Here is a 21866-nt window from a genome sequence, read left to right as displayed (position 1 = left end):
TCTTGCCTTATTAAAACAAAAAAAATAAAATTGGATAATACAAATATGAGTTTAATTTTAATATATTAAGTAATCTTTTTATTTTTTTTAAATGATCAAGTTGTTATATGTAAATGAACTGTATAAAAAACTAAAAACTAACCAAATCTAATTTCATATGTTACCAACTTTTTTGTTATCAATGACTTTGGACAGCAGTATTATTCTTATTAAATTCACACAATGATTTACAATTTTATTTGAATAATACAAATCACTACTTCCATATGGGCTATGGTGTATTTAGAATATTACGATGTTAGGTGTATTATTATTAAAAAAAATTTAAGATATAAATTTGATCGTTTTGATATTTAGATTTTTATAATTTTTATATATAGAGTGCTATCAATAATCACTTAGAGTGTGTCACCCGATTTTAATAGATTTAAATTTCTAACTTCACTTATATATAATTTTAAGGAGGAAGCTCAGATTTACGTAAACATGATAACCCCTCTTGCATATACATTTATTTTAAATCGAACTTTTTTTTAACGCGAAGAGAAATTTTATTTATTTCAATATATAATTTCAGTGGGGTAGTGACAACCTCACGTTAGACCATTTGTCTTTTGGGTAATAAATTAGAAAATAAATTTATTTATAAAAGACGTATGAAAGTGGTTGAAAGTTACATGCATCATTTTAATGCTTAAAAATGTCAACGCTCAAATTATATTTTATTTTCCTTTCACATTTATTTAACAAAAAAACTTAATCACATGACAAGATTAGTTAATTACAAAGGTATTTTTGGTCAAATGTTTTGCTGTAAATCCAAGTTTGTGTTCTACAAGTCCTTGGTTTAATCGTTTTTTTTTTCATATTTTAAAGTTTAATTATTTTAAATTTATATTATATAGAATTACATACTTTTTATATTCAGAATTTGAAATCAAAACTATGATTACACATTCCTTTTGCCATCTTTTCGATAAGTGACATATTATTGGTGTGAAGTATTATTTGTAAAGCGAATTCGATTTTTTTAGTGTTTTTTTCTTTGTTTAATTACATTCAAAATATTTGTCCAGGACCTCTCATTTTTTGAGAAAAAAAAATCATATAATTCATGAAAGGATTGAATTCTCATCAAGGCACGATTTTGAGAAAAAATCTCCTGAAAGAGAAAAATATACATTTTCTCTCTCGATTTGTAGAGTATATTGAGATATGCTCCTGATATTTTTAGTTCAGATATATTGTTGTTTGATGGTATACGAAATTTGAGAGAGAGAGAGATAAAAATTGCAAAAGTAACTTGATAGAAATCACTTTTCTATTCGTAAAAAAAGAAATAAGATACTTTATACGTATATTATATCTTTTTTAAACTTTATTTATGAAATTATATAATATATGTTTTTTGTTGGTATTGTATATATTGAGAGTATACTGGATTATACCAATTCATATTCGCAAGTGTAAGTGTTAGAAGAGGATAAAGTGAAAAAAAAAAAGAAGTAATAAGAACTATAACGTTTTAGAATTTCATATAAATGAAAGAAAGAAAAAAAAATAAAATAAAATAATATATATATATATATATATATATAAACGATATTTGCTTATTTAGAACTCAGGTATAGTAATACGAATAATACTATTAGTTGTTGATTAAAAGTATATTTAAAATTTGTGGCTCTAAATATATCATAATATATAGTTATATGAACCGGTGAAATCTCATTAAACATAAATCAAAATATAAAAATAATCATATATTATAATTAATTTACCTTCAGTGTTATTGATTTATTATACAACTTATGATTAATCGAAGTAAATTAGCGTTCATGAGTAATTTGTATATCAATATTTATTTGAATGTATGTGTTTATAAGTATTCAAAATTGATGAGATTATAGTACGTTTTAAAAAGGTATTCTGCTTAACATAAAAAAATTAAAAAATTTAATTATGATAAAGGATTTTAAGTATGAATATTTATTCTTGATATATTAATAAAAAAAATTAAAAATAATATGATCATTATTTTAGTTAAATGAGTCTAATGAATTAAAAATAATCTATTATTAAAAAAAACTTTAATTACATGTCATGCCAACTAGGAGAGAGTGATGCTTTTAAAGTGTCAAGTATATTTGGAGGAAAATAGTGATATTTTGGTCCTAAATGAAATAATAATGATATTTCAAGGCAATTCTCTAAACTTGAGTGACTATTTAGGGAATTGCCTCGAAGTTTTGCCTTTTTTTTATTTGGATTTTTCATCATTTTTCTATATTAGAAGGTGACATTTCAATAATTCGCACCTCTTCAGTTTCATAACCTATGTTTTAAATAATCTTCATAGTTTTCATTCCTTTTGTATTTACAACCCCCAAAATTAAATGTTTAAATTTGTGATAATTTATTGTGTTCTTTCATGTATCCCTATATAAATGTAAATATGTAAAACAAGTCTTTCAATTAAATAGTGAGGTATAAAAGTTGACATTTATCACAACAAAAGATTAAATGTTGTGCATATTTATTTTTCTTGATTTTTATTATGCCTATATTCTTATAGAGTATAAAAAATTTTCATATCAGTATATTGCCATGGCTTTATAGTTATATATTTAGAAAAATAATTTTGATACTAGTTTCTGTATTGCGTGATAATGGTTCTTTTTACGCTATAAGTAACAAGTGTAATTTATTTTAGGAGCATGAATTTCGCAAAGTTCATCGAGTAGATACAAAATGAAAGGCTTTGTGCACTATTATTCTTACATTTTCAACTATGTTATGTGATATAAAAGTTTATTTTAATTCTAGGGGTTACATATTTTATAAAACAATAGGTTGATTGTTTATATATTCCAAATTGTATATTTTTTTGTTGAATAGTTTGTGTTACTTATTGCCGTGTGATTTTCTTAACATACCGTATGTAATATTTCACATAACTCACGTACGAAACACGTGTCCAGGACTAATTTTAAAAAACCATGAAAATACAAATATCATTATGTATGGAACTGTGGATTCTGTTCAGAATAGAAAACAATCTCATTGAGATAGAGGCCCATGTTCTACTCTATTTTCAGGCCCATTTACATTACAAAGACAGAGGCCCATTTCATTGAGAAGCCCAAGTTGGCACTTCAAGCTGGCTGATTTTACACAAATGTCCTTTTTAAGCTATTATTTAGATTTTATTCATATTTTTTTAAAAAATTATCCTTGGATAATGTTAGACTTTAATCTAATTTTACTCAAAAAAAAAAACTCAATCTTATAGGCAAAATATTAAATTGTTCTTTGAAACTTGTAATTTATGCAATATTATGCATTAGTCAATTATATTAGCATAAGTTTTTTTAGCTTGCTCAAAATAAATCTTTAGTCTATGATATAAATGATTCAAAACATTTCTTTCGATGATTTTCATCGAAAAAAATAAATAGACTTTGAAAGCTTACATTTGTGATTTCTGGGATTCGGGGCCAAAACAAGTTAATTAACCATTGAATGCTAATCGTAAATAGACATGAATAGTTCAAATATTTTTGGAGTCAACTACAACTAAAAGGTATTTCAATCTCACTCTTTCCTACCACAAATCTTTATCTGTAAAAGTTTTTTAATTCATAATAATCAAGATTAATAATGCTTATTTATATCAAATTAAAATTGTCTTGATACATAATTTTCTTCGAAAAGTAATTACTAATGTTTACAAGTAAATTAAATTACTCGAGATATAATGTGAGATAAGTATATATTATATAGTTTTGATACTACTAATAATCGATAGGGAGAAAAACCGGCAAATTCAATTAAATGTTTTTCTTGCCTAATCGTTTCATCTTGTGGCTGAAAAAAAAAACTGGAAAGATATATAGCAAAATTGCACCAAATTCTATCAGTTGCGCCATTCGAAAATGGCGACTGCCAATTTTTGCCGCCCCAAGTTCATTCATCATCAGCAGCACCAGAATTGCTTTAACCTTCCTACGAATCTCTACTTCAGTCAACACTTAAAAAGCAAACGCAGCGACGGAGCTCAGTCCGTACGACGGCGGCGGCAACGGTGGCGTAGTAGCTTGCGTGTGGATTGCCAAGCAGCTGCGACTGACCTCGAAGCCACAGCTCGCGCCGGGAAAGACCGTCTGTTGAAGGTCTCATTTTCGTATTTTTTGTTTTTCAGTTTGATAAGAGTTATATGCACTGAAGTTTAAGTATTTACATAATCAGCTCATTTATTAGGTAATTTGTTAGTTAATTTTTTCGATAAACGATTAACTGATTGCAATAACAACATCAACAACAACAACATAACTACTGAAATTCTGTAGGTGGAGTGTTGAGGATTGTAGAGTGTATGCGCAGACCTTACTTTTTGGAGAGACTGTCAGCTCAAGTAAAACACATGTCAAAGCAGATTTAAAAGGAGAAAATAGATTGATTATCTGATAAAAATAGTAACTAACCTTTCAATGATATCGTAAACACTTAAATATTTACAAAATTTGCTCACTTAATAGAAAATTATAGGAAAATTTCTTGATAAACATAAATAGATTGTTTGAGTAAAATTACTTCTAGCACCCAACGGTGTGGCTTAGTGGTAAATATAGTAGGTTGAGATTTGAGAACCACGAGATGGTCTCAGGTTCAAATTCTAACAGGAACAAAATATTAGGTGATTTATCCTTATCTGTCCTAGACTTGGTGCACAGAGAAACTCGTACATGTTGTTGGTGAGAGGTGATAAATATCCCGTCGAATTAGTCGAGGTGAGCGCAAGCTGGCCTGTACACTAGGGTTATAAACAAATAAGAAGAAAAACAGCAACTGACTTGCTATCAAATGTTAAAAAAGTGTAAAAAGGACATGTATAAAAAGTACTTTGCTTGATCAGCTCACTTATAGATAAATCTCTTGATGAACTGATAGATTATTTGTTAAAAATGGTAACTAATCTGCTATCATAGGTTAAATTTTATTGATTATGTAAACACGAGTCTATATAACTTAAGTCCATTGTTTTGTGATATTTCATTTGGTTAGATGAATTGGCATTTGCTATATTTGTATGTATGTAGGTACCAATATCAAATATAAGGAATTTCTCAATAATAGCACATATTGATCACGGGAAATCGACGTTGGCAGATAAGTTGCTGCAAATGACGGGAACCGTAGAGAGCCGAGACATGAAGGAACAGTTTCTAGATAATATGGATTTGGAGAGAGAAAGAGGCATCACTATCAAATTGCAGGTGCGTTGTAATTATTAACCCAGAACCCCAACAAGGAAAAACATATTTTACTTGGTTTCAATGTGAGCTTTTAGTAAGATTTCTGGTATAGTTGATAGTTTGTTTGATTCCAACAGTATTTATGAAGATAGCGACAAGACACACTTCAGACTTCTAATTTATGTTGAGTGATAATGTATATAGTACTACTACTAGAACGTAGAAACTGATACTTGTTGACAGTAAAATGCAAGCTGTAGCGTTTCATTGCTATTTACGGGATTTCAGTGTGATAAAATCATTCTTTCCTTTGATGAGCAATCGTCTCATTTATGGGGGCTTCTAGGATAAGAGCAAGTTGTTATTTTTAGAACCTTCCTCTTTTAAATATCGTGCAAATTATAAAAGAATGAACTATTTCTCTATTTTTAAGTTTCCTATAATGGAAAGACCACTTGTTTTAACGATGTTTCTGGCATATTGCATGAAGGCAACCTTATATTCACATTTCCCTCCAATACTCTTATGTGTAATAGTAGGCTTAGCAGAATGCTAGAAAAGGTAGAAGGAGTGGGGTCTGAGCAACATAGAATGCCATAAATAATTAGCTATGAAGGAATAGTCATAAGTGTGGGAACAATAGTTAGAGATACATAAGAGTTTTCCGTAACCATGAACTTACACGAGGGATCTACATTAAGCGCATGCTTGTTTGACTAGTTATGGATGAGCAATATACATGATAAAGTTCCATGCTATTTGCTGTTTGAGGCGATATTGTGTTAATTGACGAAAGTAGAAAGAGTTGCAACAAAAAATTTGAGTTATATGTTCTTAAAACCTTTCTTTGTCTCAGTATTGATCATTCTATTTGCAGTCTGTGTTTCTTTGCCTCATTTGCCTTATCTTGTTATTTGCTGTCCCTTATTCTTTACACCCTGTTTCATTTACATTTTTTTGATCCGACGGTCTATCGGAAACAACCTCTCTACCCCACAAAGGTAGTGGTAAGGTTTGCGTACGTCTTACCCTCTCCAGACCCCATTTGTGGATATGTTGTAATGCAAACAAAGTAAATTCATGTAGCTTTTTGTTGCAGGCTGCTCGAATGCGTTTCATTTATGAAAATGAGCCATATTGCCTTAATCTGATTGACACTCCAGGTCATGTAGATTTCTCGTATGAGGTATGTGGCAGAAATGGTTTAACATGAAAGTGTTGTGCTAATTCTCAATTTTACAGTATGCCAACCATCCTAATCTTATAAGGTATACACTCTCTATGCATATGGTTTTTGTTTCATGTTTCATATTCATAGGTGGGTTACTGAGCAAGATGTTAATTTTGTCAAAACAACAACGAATTTGTAGTGTAACAATATAATTGAAAAAATTTCCTATATATATGAAGTGATTGCATCATCATCTTAAATTGAAGATGTCATATACCAAGCTGAACCTGGTCATAACTTAAGCAATCTCATTTCTTATCTAATTAGAATTTTACAACACCGTTTGGTTTGTGTGGTGAATAGCTCATCAAGGACTCAAATTGTAAGTTGCTTTCACCACGACATATATGCCACTTATTTGTGGTTGTTATTGTTAATTTGGCCCGTTCGAAATGATTTAACCAAAGCAAAAAAGATTGAGAAGTTAAGCCTAATAATGTATAACTTTTGTTGATCTTGAAGGAGGTTAGGGATCAACAATTTTACTTTAGCATTTATCTAATACTTCCGCTGCTCTAATTTATGTGGTATATTTTCCTTTTCACCTGTCCCAAAAAGAATGTCACACTTCTTTTTTTTTTTTGAAATAATTTTTAAGTTTTTTTTGTTTACCCTTATGAGATGATTCCGTACAAGTGTCTGTCTTGTTTTAGACCACAAGTTTCAAAAGTCTCTTTCTTTCTTAAACTCGATGCCTAGTCAAAAACCACCACATAAATTGGGAAGGAGGGAATATAGATACCATGTTAGGCACTCCCGTCCATGGTTCATTTAGATCTATATATTTCTGATCTTTTTGTTAAACTTCTTTTTAGACTTGGTTGTTGGGGGATAATCAAGTGAGATCAGTTCCAAATATATGTGGGGACCCAACTATAAAATACCCTACTCCTTGGCGATTCTTATATATTTGGCTTTGGAAATGTTGACATGACCAGCTGACCATTAAAATGTAGATAATTCATTTTCACTTAAAACTTGCTCTGTCTTCCAGTGACTAACCAACTTTCATCAAGCCTAGTGGAATCACCCAATATGCTATAAATTAGCAGACCAAATCCACCAAAATGCATAATGCATTTGTAGTGTGCCCCAAAGGTGGTTGATTTGTGAATTGTCTCTTGGCGAAGCACAAATCAGATTTCCATTTGATGCCATATTAATTCTTCTTTAATATCAGGTCTCTCGGTCTCTTGCTGCCTGTGAAGGTGCACTACTTGTAGTTGATGCGTCCCAGGTTTAAAATCACTTGCCTCCTCTATATTTTTGAATATAATCATACCATGCATATGATGATTCTAAGTTGCAGTTCTAATTAGTTGCTGTAGTTTAAAGGATATGAACTGCTCTATTTCATTTTATTCAGTAAATTGAGTTCTTTAAAGTGACCAATTCTGAAGTTGAGTTCTTATGTTATAGGGAGTAGAGGCACAAACCCTGGCTAATGTGTATTTAGCATTGGAAAACAATCTTGAGATCATCCCGGTAAGTTGGTGGAATGCCATTTTTTTTTTATTGGTATATCGTGACTTACATTCCAAGCACATAACTATATCAGATGTTTCAATTATGGCAAATATCAGCCGATTTCTGATGTTACAATATTTATTTATTATTGATGGTTTCTAGCGATTCATGATTAATAGTTTTAAATTGGCTAAGTTTGTTTTTCCAAAACTATTGAAAGTCAACAGCTTTGATTTAGTTATATATTTAAATGTGTCTGAATCACTGCTTGTTTAAATTGATTGAACTTGAGTAGAGAATCTTATGAAGATTATTGCGTAGGATATACAGTATTTTAGAATATACTGTATCCAATTGTAGGAATTAAATTACTTACCTTATTGTATGTATACTGAACCGTCTTATATAAGAAGCCCCTCTTGTATACTATCAACAACCAAAATTTTTAAGAGTTCTTTGTCTTTTCTTTACTCTCCTTTAATGTCATCTGAGCTTTTATTCAGTAAACACCTAGGTAGCTTCGATTTAAGGGTTCCCAAAGGGTGTTTGGGAATGCTACACTTTCTGTGCAAGGGCCTCACAAGAGGTTTATGGTGTCCTTGGACACTCAACTCATTGCATTGAGGTTTTGGGTTGGATGCACAAATTACTTCAAAGCTACGATTCACTAGTTTGTTGATTTTCTAAATGTGCTCTACATCATGGTAGAGATGCAGGAGCATCTTTGCTCTCGTCGTTTCTTATCCATCATGAAGCCCCAGTTCTTTTGTCATTGTTATCTTCAAATCATGTCGTTTCTTACTTATTTAGTTATTTGTTTATTTACAAGAATGATGATTCTTCTCCTCAGGTTTTGAACAAGATTGATCTTCCAGGGGCTGATCCAGCTCGTGTTTGTCAAGAGATAGAAGAGGTTGGTTTGTTGATATAAATACAGTTCAGAACTTTGTGTCTGTTACTATAGTTATAGATACTATTTGTGGTACCATATTAAGTCTGCACCACTAAATCACTATGCAATGGCTAAGATTCCTACTACCCCTCTGGTTGGCATTCTCAACATTACTAATGCTGTTGTGACTAGTACTACTTGCTCTATTTTTTTTTGCAATTTTTCTCTAAGGTTAGATGACCACTATAATGCCTTAATTGATAATTTATGTTTTTCCATGCTCTGCTGTCAATGGTTTGCCGTATAGCTGTCAGGATATGATTGAAGGAAAAAGATACTTGACGCTTCTGTAACTTCACATTTAACCATAGAATCAACTCATCTTGTTGTATAGATTGTTGGCCTGGATTGTAGCAATGCCATATACACCTCAGCAAAGGTAATTCTTTGATAACACTCATTTCCCATTCTTTCTGTTCAAAGAATACATGGCAGATTCTACGTTTGATCAAAGAGAAGAAAAGGTGAAGTAGTGGTTGAATAAGTAGCCTTACTACAACTTGCGGGATTTGATATGTGTTTTCTGCTCAGTAGGAAGGAATAGGTATTACTGAAATTCTAAACGCGATTGTTCAGAGGATTCCACCTCCACGTGATACTGCCGAAAGGCCTCTGAGGGCTCTTATATTTGACAGGTATATCTGATTGATAGCCCTTTGAATATATTAGCGTTATTTCACTACCATATTCAGATATTTGAAAGATTATGCATGGAAATACTCATAGATTTTGAGTCTTGCAGTTGCAATACCCAATGTTAAATACTGGTTTTAATCTCAATATGATTGATGTTATCTACTATTTACTTTGGAAGATGTTACCATATTTGCAAACAAAATACTAATGTTGTGAATTTTATTCAAAGCTGCTAGCATGTACTTGGAATAACACATCATAATAACGAATTTTTTTCCCTTTGCAGTTACTATGATCCATATCGGGGCGTTATTGTTTATTTTCGAGTCATTGATGGGACTATTAAGAAAGGTGATAGAGTGCTTTTTATGGCCAGTGGGAAGGTATTTCTTAATATATACTTAACCTTTTATTTTGTACCAGGTGGTCATTTGGAGAATCATCATCTAACATTCTGTGATATAGTTGCGATTCTATGTGCTCCACTGTTGAGAATAATAATCTGACTTATTGTTCGATAAGAAAGACCTGATTTGCTACCCAAGGAGAATGTAAAGCAAGAATAGTTTGTAGGCAGTTAACAACTAAGCCGATATGTGTGAAAAAACTAATCTTTTAGAGTTCATAAGCTTTTTTTCCCCTTACAATAAGGGGTTAAATGCTATTAACTCCTAATCCGTGTTAAAAGAAATCTTGTACAAGAAATAGTATGCTTTCATCCCATAGAATTAGTAGTTCATTCTAGAACCTTCAAATCTTCAATTACCCCTTGGATCTGATGAATATCAATAACCTCTTGATGTCTTAAAGAATCAGACATACTCTGAGGTACAACCTTACTGATGGAAAACTATTCCTATGATAATCTTCTTCTTTTTTTCTTTTAGTTTTCTGATTAGGGTCTATGTGTTAAATTTTGAAGGCATCTTGTTCTGGAGTGCTATATCAATCTCTACTTAGATCCTCTTTTCTTTTGTACGAGGATTTCTTTACCAATGACCTTCTCAGTTTTCTGAACTCGTTCTGTTCTCTTTTTTGGTTGATGGATAAATCACAATATCTGTTGGCTTATTCTCAACTACAACAAATGCAGGATTATTATGCTGATGAATTAGGAGTTTTATCTCCCAACCAGTTGCAAGTTGATCAATTATACGCTGGAGAGGTAAAAATATCTTATCTGACTTATTTAATTTTACAACCTTGAAAACCAAGATAGACAGATTTGATTCTACAGTTAATTATTGAGAAATCATACTCAACAGTGACAAAAATCACTAGGTAATTTCTTCCCATCTATCTAAGCCTTGATGGCCAAAGTTACTCGGTAGCTTTGCTGGTGGGGGTCAGGTGCTTGGTGGAAAAATCGAGGTGCCCACAGGGTGGCTCAGACACCACTATTATGATAAAATTATCGAGAAATCAATGCGTCAAAGTATTGCAAATCATTGAAAAACGAAAAAGAAACTAATAATTGATTTGACAAACATTAACAAATCATGATAGGGTACCTTCAAATTTTCATTTTAAATAGGTCAATTTTCTTTAAATGATGGGATTGCAAGATTTTCAGTTTATCATTTCAGGTGGGGTTTCTTTCAGCTTCCATAAGATCCGTAGCTGATGCTAGGGTGGGTGACACTATAACACACTTCCAGAGAAAAGCAGAACAATCATTACCGGGATACAAGGAGGCTACTCCAATGGTTTTTTGTGGCTTGTTCCCTGTTGATGCCGACCAGTATATTTCTATTTATAAACTTTCTTTAATATATGTATGAATTCGAATAATTTTCCCCTATAAACGGTTATCAATATTCCTGCAGGTTTAGTGAGCTTCGCGATGCGTTGGAGAAATTGCAACTTAATGATGCTGCATTGAAGGTAATTTTTTTTTGGTCTTACATTATAAACTCTGACAGTTTTTGTTGTGTTCCTGAACTTTCTCGCAGCAATGCTTTTGAAAACTTGTGAAGCTTTATTTTTGTAGTCAGTGTTCATAATCTTGTGCATCATGTGTCCTTTGTTTTACAGTGGCTTTTATGATATACTTGGAAATGTTGGTTATGTTCATATATATATGCATTCACAGCAGTCGTCCCCATTATGATCCTTTGCCAAATATTGTTTAATAAATTTGCAGATTGATGCATATTCTTGTGTACTAACCATTTTATCTTCCTTTTTTACTTAAAACAATTGTTAAGGATATTTTTCATCAACTTGGAAGTTGCAAATTTGTGTAAGATCTTTCTCTCATAATTCCAAATGTGCAGTTTGAGCCAGAGACTTCAAGTGCTATGGGTTTTGGATTTCGATGTGGGTTTTTGGGTCTTCTTCACATGGAAATTGTTCAGGTCAGAATAATGTTTGTGTTAACTTCTCTGTTAATAACTAGGTTAGGTTTTACTTGATGGCTGTGCTTCTCATGTGCTCTGATGAACTTTTGTTTCACCAGGAAAGGCTCGAGCGCGAGTACAATTTGTCTCTAATAACTACAGCCCCAAGTGTTGTTTACAGAGTCAATTGCATAGATGGTGATACTGTAACATCTCTTGCCCTGTACTCAACTTTTTATACTGAGTTGTGCCTCTTTGTTCCGATGAAATTGTCAGAGCTTATCTCTAAATGTTGACTTTTTTCAGAGTATTATAAATTGTTCATCTCTTAAGTTTTTCACCCTTTCAAGCTGTATATGTTCATGTTCCAATATTGCTACTTTGTATGGGAGACTGTCTTTTGATGTTTATAAATAGTTCATTGCTTAGGTTTTTTATCCTTTCAAGCAGCATATGTTCATGTTCCAATATTGCTACTTTGTATGGGAGACTGTCTTTTGATGTTTATAAATAGTTCATTGCTTAGGTTTTTTATCCTTTCAAGCAGCATATGTTCATGTTCCGATATCGCTACTTTGTATGGGAGACTGTCTTTTGATGTTTATAAATAGTTCATTGCTTAGGTTTTTTATCCTTTCAAGCAGCATATGTTCATGTTCCGATATCGCTACTTTGTATGGGAGACTGTCTTTTGATGTTTATAAATAGTTCATTGCTTAGGTTTTTTATCCTTTCAAGCAGCATATGTTCATGTTCCGATATCGCTACTTTGTATGGGAGACTGTCTTTTGATGTTTATAAATAGTTCATTGCTTAGGTTTTTTATCCTTTCAAGCAGCATATGTTCATGTTCCGATATCGCTACTTTGTATGGGAGACTGTCTTTTGATGTTTATAAATAGTTCATTGCTTAGGTTTTTTATCCTTTCAAGCAGCATATGTTCATGTTCCGATATCGCTACTTTGTATGGGAGACTGTCTTTTGATGTTTATAAATAGTTCATTGCTTAGGTTTTTTATCCTTTCAAGCAGCATATGTTCATGTTCCGATATCGCTACTTTGTATGGGAGACTGTCTTTTGATGTTTATAAATAGTTCATTGCTTAGGTTTTTTATCCTTTCAAGCAGCATATGTTCATGTTCCGATATCGCTACTTTGTATGGGAGACTGTCTTTTGATGTTTATAAATAGTTCATTGCTTAGGTTTTTTATCCTTTCAAGCAGCATATGTTCATGTTCCGATATCGCTACTTTGTATGGGAGACTGTCTTTTGATGTTTATAAATAGTTCATTGCTTAGGTTTTTTATCCTTTCAAGCAGCATATGTTCATGTTCCGATATCGCTACTTTGTATGGGAGACTGTCTTTTGATGTTTATAAATAGTTCATTGCTTAGGTTTTTTATCCTTTCAAGCAGCATATGTTCATGTTCCGATATCGCTACTTTGTATGGGAGACTGTCTTTTGATGTTTATAAATAGTTCATTGCTTAGGTTTTTTATCCTTTCAAGCAGCATATGTTCATGTTCCGATATCGCTACTTTGTATGGGAGACTGTCTTTTGATGTTTATAAATAGTTCATTGCTTAGGTTTTTTATCCTTTCAAGCAGCATATGTTCATGTTCCGATATCGCTACTTTGTATGGGAGACTGTCTTTTGATGTTTATAAATAGTTCATTGCTTAGGTTTTTTATCCTTTCAAGCAGCATATGTTCATGTTCCGATATCGCTACTTTGTATGGGAGACTGTCTTTTGATGTTTATAAATAGTTCATTGCTTAGGTTTTTTATCCTTTCAAGCAGCATATGTTCATGTTCCGATATCGCTACTTTGTATGGGAGACTGTCTTTTGATGTTTATAAATAGTTCATTGCTTAGGTTTTTTATCCTTTCAAGCAGCATATGTTCATGTTCCGATATCGCTACTTTGTATGGGAGACTGTCTTTTGATGTTTATAAATAGTTCATTGCTTAGGTTTTTTATCCTTTCAAGCAGCATATGTTCATGTTCCGATATCGCTACTTTGTATGGGAGACTGTCTTTTGATGTTTATAAATAGTTCATTGCTTAGGTTTTTTATCCTTTCAAGCAGCATATGTTCATGTTCCGATATCGCTACTTTGTATGGGAGACTGTCTTTTGATGTTTATAAATAGTTCATTGCTTAGGTTTTTTATCCTTTCAAGCAGCATATGTTCATGTTCCGATATCGCTACTTTGTATGGGAGACTGTCTTTTGATGTTTATAAATAGTTCATTGCTTAGGTTTTTTATCCTTTCAAGCAGCATATGTTCATGTTCCGATATCGCTACTTTGTATGGGAGACTGTCTTTTGATGTTTATAAATAGTTCATTGCTTAGGTTTTTTATCCTTTCAAGCAGCATATGTTCATGTTCCAATATTGCTACTTTGTATGGGAGACTGTCTTTTGATGTTTATAAATAGTTCATTGCTTAAGTTTTTCATCCTTTCAAGCAGTATATGTTCATGTTCCGATATCGCTACTTTGTATGGGAGACTGCCTTTTGATGTTATGTTTTTATATGCATGTATCTGATCTGATCCAGGTTGAGTGTTCAAATCCATCTTTGCTTCCTGAACCTGGAAAAAGACGGTCAATTGAAGAGCCATTTGTTAAGGTTACTCTCTGATTTCCCGACTCTTGTCTAATTTGTATTTTGTATGCGGTCTCACTTCTAACTAGTTGGGCATCTGCTTGTGATTCTTCTCCACACAGATTGAGCTGCTCACACCAAAAGAATATATAGGTGCTCTTATGGAACTGGCTCAAGATCGACGAGGAATATTCAAAGAGATGAAATATATTACCGAGAATAGAGCATCAATCATATATGAATTGCCACTTGCTGAGGTACTATTTTGTAACTAGTTAACCAGTGCTCTGATCTAGCGCCCTTGTCTATTGTAAAAGGGGGAGGGTACAAAACATACATGTCCAAAGGATGTAAAATTTGGGTGGCTGTCGTCTTGTTCACTAGTTGTTTTGGTACTTCGCTATTTATGATGTGTATTCATTTTTTAAGGATTCCATGTTGAATTTTGTTTCCTTTTTATTTTCTTTTGCTTTTATGTAAGAACATGTATGAATGTTGAGCAGGGTCTTTCTTTGTCCGGTTATGATATTTCAATTTTCTTCGTCAGATGGTTGGAGATTTCTTTGATCAGCTAAAGTCAAGAAGCAAAGGTTATGCAAGCATGGAATACAACTTCATTGGGTAAGTCAATATAATATGCAATATCAAGTCTATCTTTAATCATTTTGATCTCCTAATAATCTGGAACTTACACCCGCTTTTAAATATTAACTCCATGTCTTGTTTTCACTTTTAAGTTCTTTGTAAACAGAGTGAAGTCATGCTTCTTTCACTATTGAATTGATTGGGGTAACGAGCATTCAGTTGATTTATTAATTTTTTTCCAAGGTTAATGACAAATTTGTATCCACTTTTCTTTTGATACATATCCACTCTCTCTTACATATGAGGAATAGGAGAAGTTCACATGATAAAGGAGAGGCGAAATGGTTTAGTGAACCCTTATACTTGTATCAATTTGTATTCTGGACCCTCCTGCTTAATCATTTGTCAACTGAGCCCTTGAACTTAATAAAACACAATTTAACAAATCCCTCTGGCCATTGACCAGACTTATGTGGCATTAGAATGTCTGAGTTGACAAAAGTGTGTAACTACGCTCTTAAAGCGAGTGAATGACATTTTTGGGTTAAAAAAAAATTAAAATTAAAAAAGAAATAAATTTTGAAAAAATAATTATTTAAAAATTCCTCCTTCTTCACCCACTACACCATCCTTTTTAGCCATTTTCATTCCAAACCTAATCTTTTTTTTCCTTCTTCAAAATCCTTTTCATCCCAAAACCAATTTTTTTTCCTTCTTCAGAATCTTTTTCAACCATTTTCATCCTAAACCCAACTTTTTTTCCTTCTTCAAAATCTATTAACATCAATTTATCAGATCTTTGATATAACTTAAGTCCATTGATTCACCACGGAGGGAGAAAGCGGTGTTGGTGGTACTCGTCGGAGCACTGAATCGCAGTGGCATGAGAGAGAAGCGGCGTTGGTGGTGCACGCCGGAGACCAGATCTGATGGTGTGATGACCTAGGTTGTTGATTTTGTGGGAGTTGAGGAGGAAAGGAAAATGGTGATAGTGTGCGGTGGAGACGTAGACATGTGAGGATGAGAGTATTGATTTTCCCGACAAAAATGGCGATGATGACTTTCTCCATAGATTTTGGCCATGAAATGGGGAAATCAGATGTATGAATTTTTTATTTTTTCCATTATAGCTCACCAAGAGCTTCACCACTAAGAGCTTCACCACTGCTTCCCCTCATTAAACAAATATATCAATAGATCAAACAAAACACATAAAAACATATGAAAATGCAAAACATGAAATCGAAGTAATGAAGCTGACGAAAAAGTTGAACATAAAATGGTGAAATAATACTCTAAAGAGTAAATTAACATTTTATTCTTTTACCTTTTATTAGATAATTTTGATTAACAATTTTAAAAAATAGTTATGAAATAATTATGACATAGAATTAATATATCTGACATAGATATGACATGTTATTTATGTAAAGGAGAGTGAGCTGCACACATGGTTGGAGGGGCTTAAAAGTCTCGTTTTAATTGAGTTTAAGGGTTCAGTTGACAAAAGATTGAGTAGAATGGTCCAGAATACAAACTGATACAAGTATATGGGTCTACCAGATCATTTCGCCTAAAGGAGAACATTATGAAATCTAAAAAGGGCAGCCCGGTGCACTAAGCTCTCGCTATGTGTGGGGTGCAGGGAAGGATGGACCACTCGAGTTTATTATATGCAGTTTTACCCTGTATTTCTGCAAGAGGCTGTTTCCGCAGCTCAAATCCGTGACCTCTCCAGGTCACATGACAACAACTTTACTAGTGAAGCCAAGGGCCCCCTTCAAACGTTATAAAATCTCTTTCCACATAAAATCAGCATATTGTTATTTTTTGTTATTCCATGAAAAAAAATGGTCTTGCTGCAGAAAGAAGATCCCTATTGTTATTCCATCAAAAAATTGTAAAAAGTTTATTGGTAGTTAGGTATTCTAGTTGGAAGTTTTCACTGTCCATGGCATAATAGGTGGAAGCAACAGATGCAATCTAGTTGTATTTACTTTTTTTTTGGTATCATGACTTTGACTTCAACATTCTAAACCTTACAGTACAATGGGTCAAAGACCTTTTGTGGGTGTGTTTGGCTAGAAAATGTTTCTTGAAAACAAGTTGGTTTCTTACTCATTTTCTAGTGTTCGGTAAGTAAGCAAAAAATTGTTATCTCAAGAGTATTTATATGTAATCGAGCAAAAAATGTAGGGGTAGGAGGGGGTGGCGGGATGGGATGGTCAAGGGGTAGGGGTTGGTGGCGTTGGGTGGGCGGGGGATACAATAAACATAGAAAGTCACTTATAGAACTTGTTTTCCCCACTTCCATCAAGGAAGTCATTTTCCTATTTTTCAGGAACTTCTTTTCCTTGAGAAATTGTTTTCCAAAATTTTTGTCCAACTAAACATGGGAAAATAAGAAACTTTTTCCAGAACATGTTTTCTTCCCTACCAAACACCCAGTGTGTTTTCGCATTAAAATTATGAACTCTTTTACATGTGACCTTCATGGTATGTCTATGTAAAGAGAGCTCACACTATTTCTGCTGCATGTGTCAAAGGCACACATTTAGCTTGATATTCTGAATCAGGTATACTTTTGGTATTTTTGTTCGTGAATGGACACTGTTAAGTTTTAACATTTAGCTTGATCCACTACTAAATCAGTTGGAATATCTGGATACATAAAAAGATCTTTTCATGGATTCTCAAAGATTATTGCTGTTTAATTCATGACTTGCTAATGAGATATCCACTCTATTGTGCCTGCCAGGTATACAGAAAGTGATTTGATAAAGCTTGATATTCTCATAAATGGTGATCGTGTCGAACCCTTGGCAACAATCGTACATAAAGATAAGGTAAGGAAGGACGTTGTAACATGTGTTTGTGCTTAAAACGGAATGCAAATTCATGTTAAAGAAATGGAACTACTGCATAAAGTTTTTCTGGTGCACAGTAGAGACAGACTTGGAGCTTTTTCTAATGGAAATGATGTAAAAACTGAATTCATCCAATGTCAGCTACAGTTTACTGCACTGGAATAACTTCACATGCATGCCTCATGAATATAGGTTAACAAAATGTAACTTCTATCTTCCACATAAGCATTCATTAGGTACCTGAAAACAGACTGGCAGGCAATTGTTTATTGATTTTCTGTTCTTAGTTATTGATGGAATCCAAGTCATTTCCTCCTATAATTTTTTTGACTGTTTATTAAAGTCTTCAACTTTTGTACAAAAATAAAAACGATTAGTCATTGAGTTACAGTTTGCAGGTATCTTGACTTTCTACTTTATTTACCAATCTGAAATTATTCCATTTTATTTGAGACAAATTATTATCTTGGCACATGTAACTTTTGCTTTTTCTCTATTTTTTTTTCAGGCATATTCTGTGGGAAGGGCTTTAACCCAAAAGCTAAAAGAACTTATACCCAGACAAATGTTTAAAGTACCAATTCAGGTAGTAAATCTCTTTTCTTAGTTGATCATATTTTTTATTTTTGTGATAATGGAAATTAAGAGTTTTCATATTTCACATTATTTTTTTTCATTCGAAGAGGAAGCGATTTTTGCATTTATTCTTGGTAGTTTCTCATTCAAATGATACATATTGTTAGTACATCTTTGCTATGCTTTTCGTGCTTTGATTCTTCTTAAGGAAAAAGCCTTAGGTTCCTACTACTGCCAAATGTGAATTCAGTTAGTTATTGATTTCATGTTGCTGTTTCCTGGTTGTTTCATAAAGTATTTAAGTGAATTCTAGGAGTAGTGTATCATCAGTTAGTATGAGTCTCCCTCTAGAGTAATGCATCATTGTTTGGTACATATTTCACATCAATCTGATTTCATGGGTGTCTTCATTCTTTATAGTGAAGGGGTTTGCATAGGCTACACACTATTTTCTTTTCGTGTTCTTTTTCTTTTCTATTTTGAGCTTTACGCTGAATTTTTCTATTCCTTGGAAGAGTGCTTTTGTTGATGATTGAATATACTATACATTCTATCTTGTGAGAGATATATATTTAAGTTGATGCAATCTTTCATCTTGCGCTCCCAGCAACTAGTCAATTTCTTCTGCTTAGCTCCCTGTTTTATTCCGTCATTTTGAGAGCAGCAAAATTATTTCTTAACATGAGTGCTGCATTGTTTTTTCACACTTATATATTACTTTTTTTGCTACGAAGGATATATGCTTGTTTGAACGTGTACTTTCAGAAAGCGTAAGATTATTCATGGAGACTTTTATATGAGCAGCACTCAGCAGACTTTTTTAATAGAGACGTCGTGTGCTATTAATAAACCAAAACATTTCTCAATGACCTAAAAATGTGCACGTTATTGAGCAAAGCTATTAGTAATTTTAAACAACGTGCTATTATGTGTTTAAGTATCTCGACAACATAGATGCAAGGTGAAGCAATGTTGTAGTGAATGCTATTCCCTGTCATAGCTTATTAGTTTTATTGAATGCTTAATTTGTCATGACAGGCAACCATTGGCTCAAAAGTTATTGCCAGCGAGGCTATATCTGCTATCAGGAAGGATGTTCTCGCCAAGTGCTATGGTAAGATTACAAGATGATATTAACAGTATGATATACATATTGAAATCCCTTGCAAGAATTTTCTTTCTGCTGCTCATGATAATCTAGAATTTATGATGTTCACATTGACATGTGTATGATCTCTTAGTTTTTTTTTACACTCCATCTTCGTTCATGTAGGTGGTGACATCTCAAGAAAAAAGAAACTGCTCAAGAAACAGGTACCGTACACCCCTGTTCCCTTAAACAAATGCCTTATGGGACATCGTTATTAGTTACAATTACTCGTGTGCATGGTTAGACTGTATTTCTTAAAATATTCGCTTGTGCTGTTATTAGGGTTATGCTTACCTATGCAAAGAAAATCAAATTATTTACAACAAGATGTTCTTCCCCTTGTGTTAGTTGTGCGATACGTTTAGGTTTGTTATACTACCCATAACTAGAAATCATGTGGCATCTTTTGGAGTTGAGTCTTATACCCAAGCAGCAACACTTGTAGAGAATATGGCCTTAAACTACATATGTTGAAGGATTGAGAGCCTATTTAACTGTTGCTTTAGTTTTTTTCTCTGTGTTTGACGATTCAATTTTTAGAAGTGATTTCCACTTCAGACCGTAGTATCTGGCAAGTCCCTTTCTGTTTCTGGATGTTCAGATCAATCCTAGGGCATATTCCGGTATTTCAAAAGTTGGCGATGACCTACTTCTCTTTTCCCCCCTACATTTCGTGTTTCTTTCCTCTACGGTTCTCCCTTCTGCCTCTGGTGCTACATCATCTTTTAGCTTGTGTTTCTACTCTTTTTTTTTTCTTTAGCAGATCTTGAAAATGTAGTAGTCTGAACCCAGTACCTAGCCTGGTCATGTTTCCAGTTGCTATTGGCCTTCAGTTCTGACCTATTCCATAGTTACTTGAGAATCTTTAATTTGGAGGAAAGCGTTGATTTTTACGGTGCAATAGTACTTATCAACACGTTATATTGATCATTCTTCCCTTACCTGTTTCAATTCAAGTATCTTACTTCCCCTTGTAGTCGTTTTTAAAAGAAATATCTCATTTTATGCTTGGTAACTCTCCACAAGAATCAAAGAACATTTTGGCACGTTACACACATTTAGCTTAAAACCACAAGATTCAATATTCTCCATTCTTTTCTTAAACTCCGTGTCTACTCAAACTGTGACACTTAAATTGAAAAGGAGGAAGTAATATAAATGAGACAGTAATCCACGCTTACTGTTCAATATTTTGCTTGTGAAAATGTTGCAGTTAACTATGCTTATGTACTCGTATCACTTCTTATGGTGATTTTGTTTACTTGTTGGTGGTATCATTTTTATTTCTGTATTTCCTTTTTCGAACTGCTTTGAAATGTTTTTTTAAACTTGATGGTCTTTCGGAAATAGTCTCTCTATCTCTATGAGGTAGGGGTAAGATCTGCGTACACTCACTCTCTCCAGACCCACTAGTTGGATTTCACCGAATATATTGTTGTATGTGAACTGGGGCCGCATGATTATGCATAACGATTTATTTGCTGTATCTTTTCATCAGGCTGAAGGAAAGAAAAGGATGAAAGCCATTGGTAAAGTTGATGTACCACAGGAAGCATTCATGGCTGTATTAAAACTTGAAAAAGAGGTCTTATAATTCATTTTGTTAGTAAAGATTTTTACCGTACATCCTACCCTCGTCAGACCCGATTAGGTTTGCGGGCCAAAATGCGGTAAAGAAAGTGGGGACTACATTGATTCTGATATAAATATCATGTGAATAGCTGTATGACCTGGGAATTTTTTTTATTTCTTTTTGAGTTTTTTGCATTATTTCAAACACAGCATTAATGAATAGCTAATTCAGATTGAGAAGTTCCTATTTTAGTGACTTTGTATATAAAGGAACAATTATCTTTTGTTAATTACACTTGATTTTTTTTCTGATCACAAACAATTCATTACGCTTGTGGTAGTTATGCTGGAATTATTTTTATGCAGTATTTGGTGTATTAAAAATTAACATATATTACATAATTTTTTTAAAAATTACTGTTCACAAATACGAGGGATAGGATGTGGAAAATGTTTTGAGGGACAATTGGTGACTTTAATCATATCAATGCATGCACTAATATTCCTTTGGCCCTTGCATTGTTAATATTTCAACGTATTAGTAGTATAATGTATGCATTATTTTTTCTAATACATCCTATCAAATGATCTATTTTCTTTATGTTTTAATGA

At 32.9% G+C, this 21866-nt stretch overlaps 1 protein-coding gene across 1 annotated transcript; it reads left to right on the top strand.

Moving 5' to 3' along the window:
• The first annotated feature begins 3817 nt into the window (after positions 1 to 3817).
• Positions 3818 to 21566, top strand: LOC107017737 (translation factor GUF1 homolog, chloroplastic). The gene is made up of 22 exons (XM_015217981.2): positions 3818 to 4172; positions 5100 to 5276; positions 6355 to 6441; positions 7667 to 7723; positions 7906 to 7971; positions 8804 to 8866; positions 9240 to 9284; positions 9440 to 9540; positions 9828 to 9924; positions 10635 to 10706; positions 11128 to 11282; positions 11368 to 11425; positions 11818 to 11898; positions 12000 to 12086; positions 14457 to 14528; positions 14627 to 14761; positions 15052 to 15125; positions 17848 to 17935; positions 18465 to 18542; positions 19571 to 19646; positions 19806 to 19846; positions 21181 to 21566. Exons 1-22 carry the CDS (start codon positions 3936 to 3938, stop codon positions 21274 to 21276), a joined length of 2043 nt encoding a protein of 680 aa, XP_015073467.1. The 5' UTR covers positions 3818 to 3935; the 3' UTR covers positions 21277 to 21566.
• Positions 21567 to 21866: the final 300 nt, after the last annotated feature.

Source organism: Solanum pennellii, chromosome 4 (assembly GCF_001406875.1).
Source record: "Solanum pennellii chromosome 4, SPENNV200".
Lineage (NCBI taxonomy): Eukaryota > Viridiplantae > Streptophyta > Magnoliopsida > Solanales > Solanaceae > Solanum > Solanum pennellii.
Note: the sequence above shows the minus strand (reverse complement) of the source record. Positions and strands in the feature narration are given on the sequence as shown.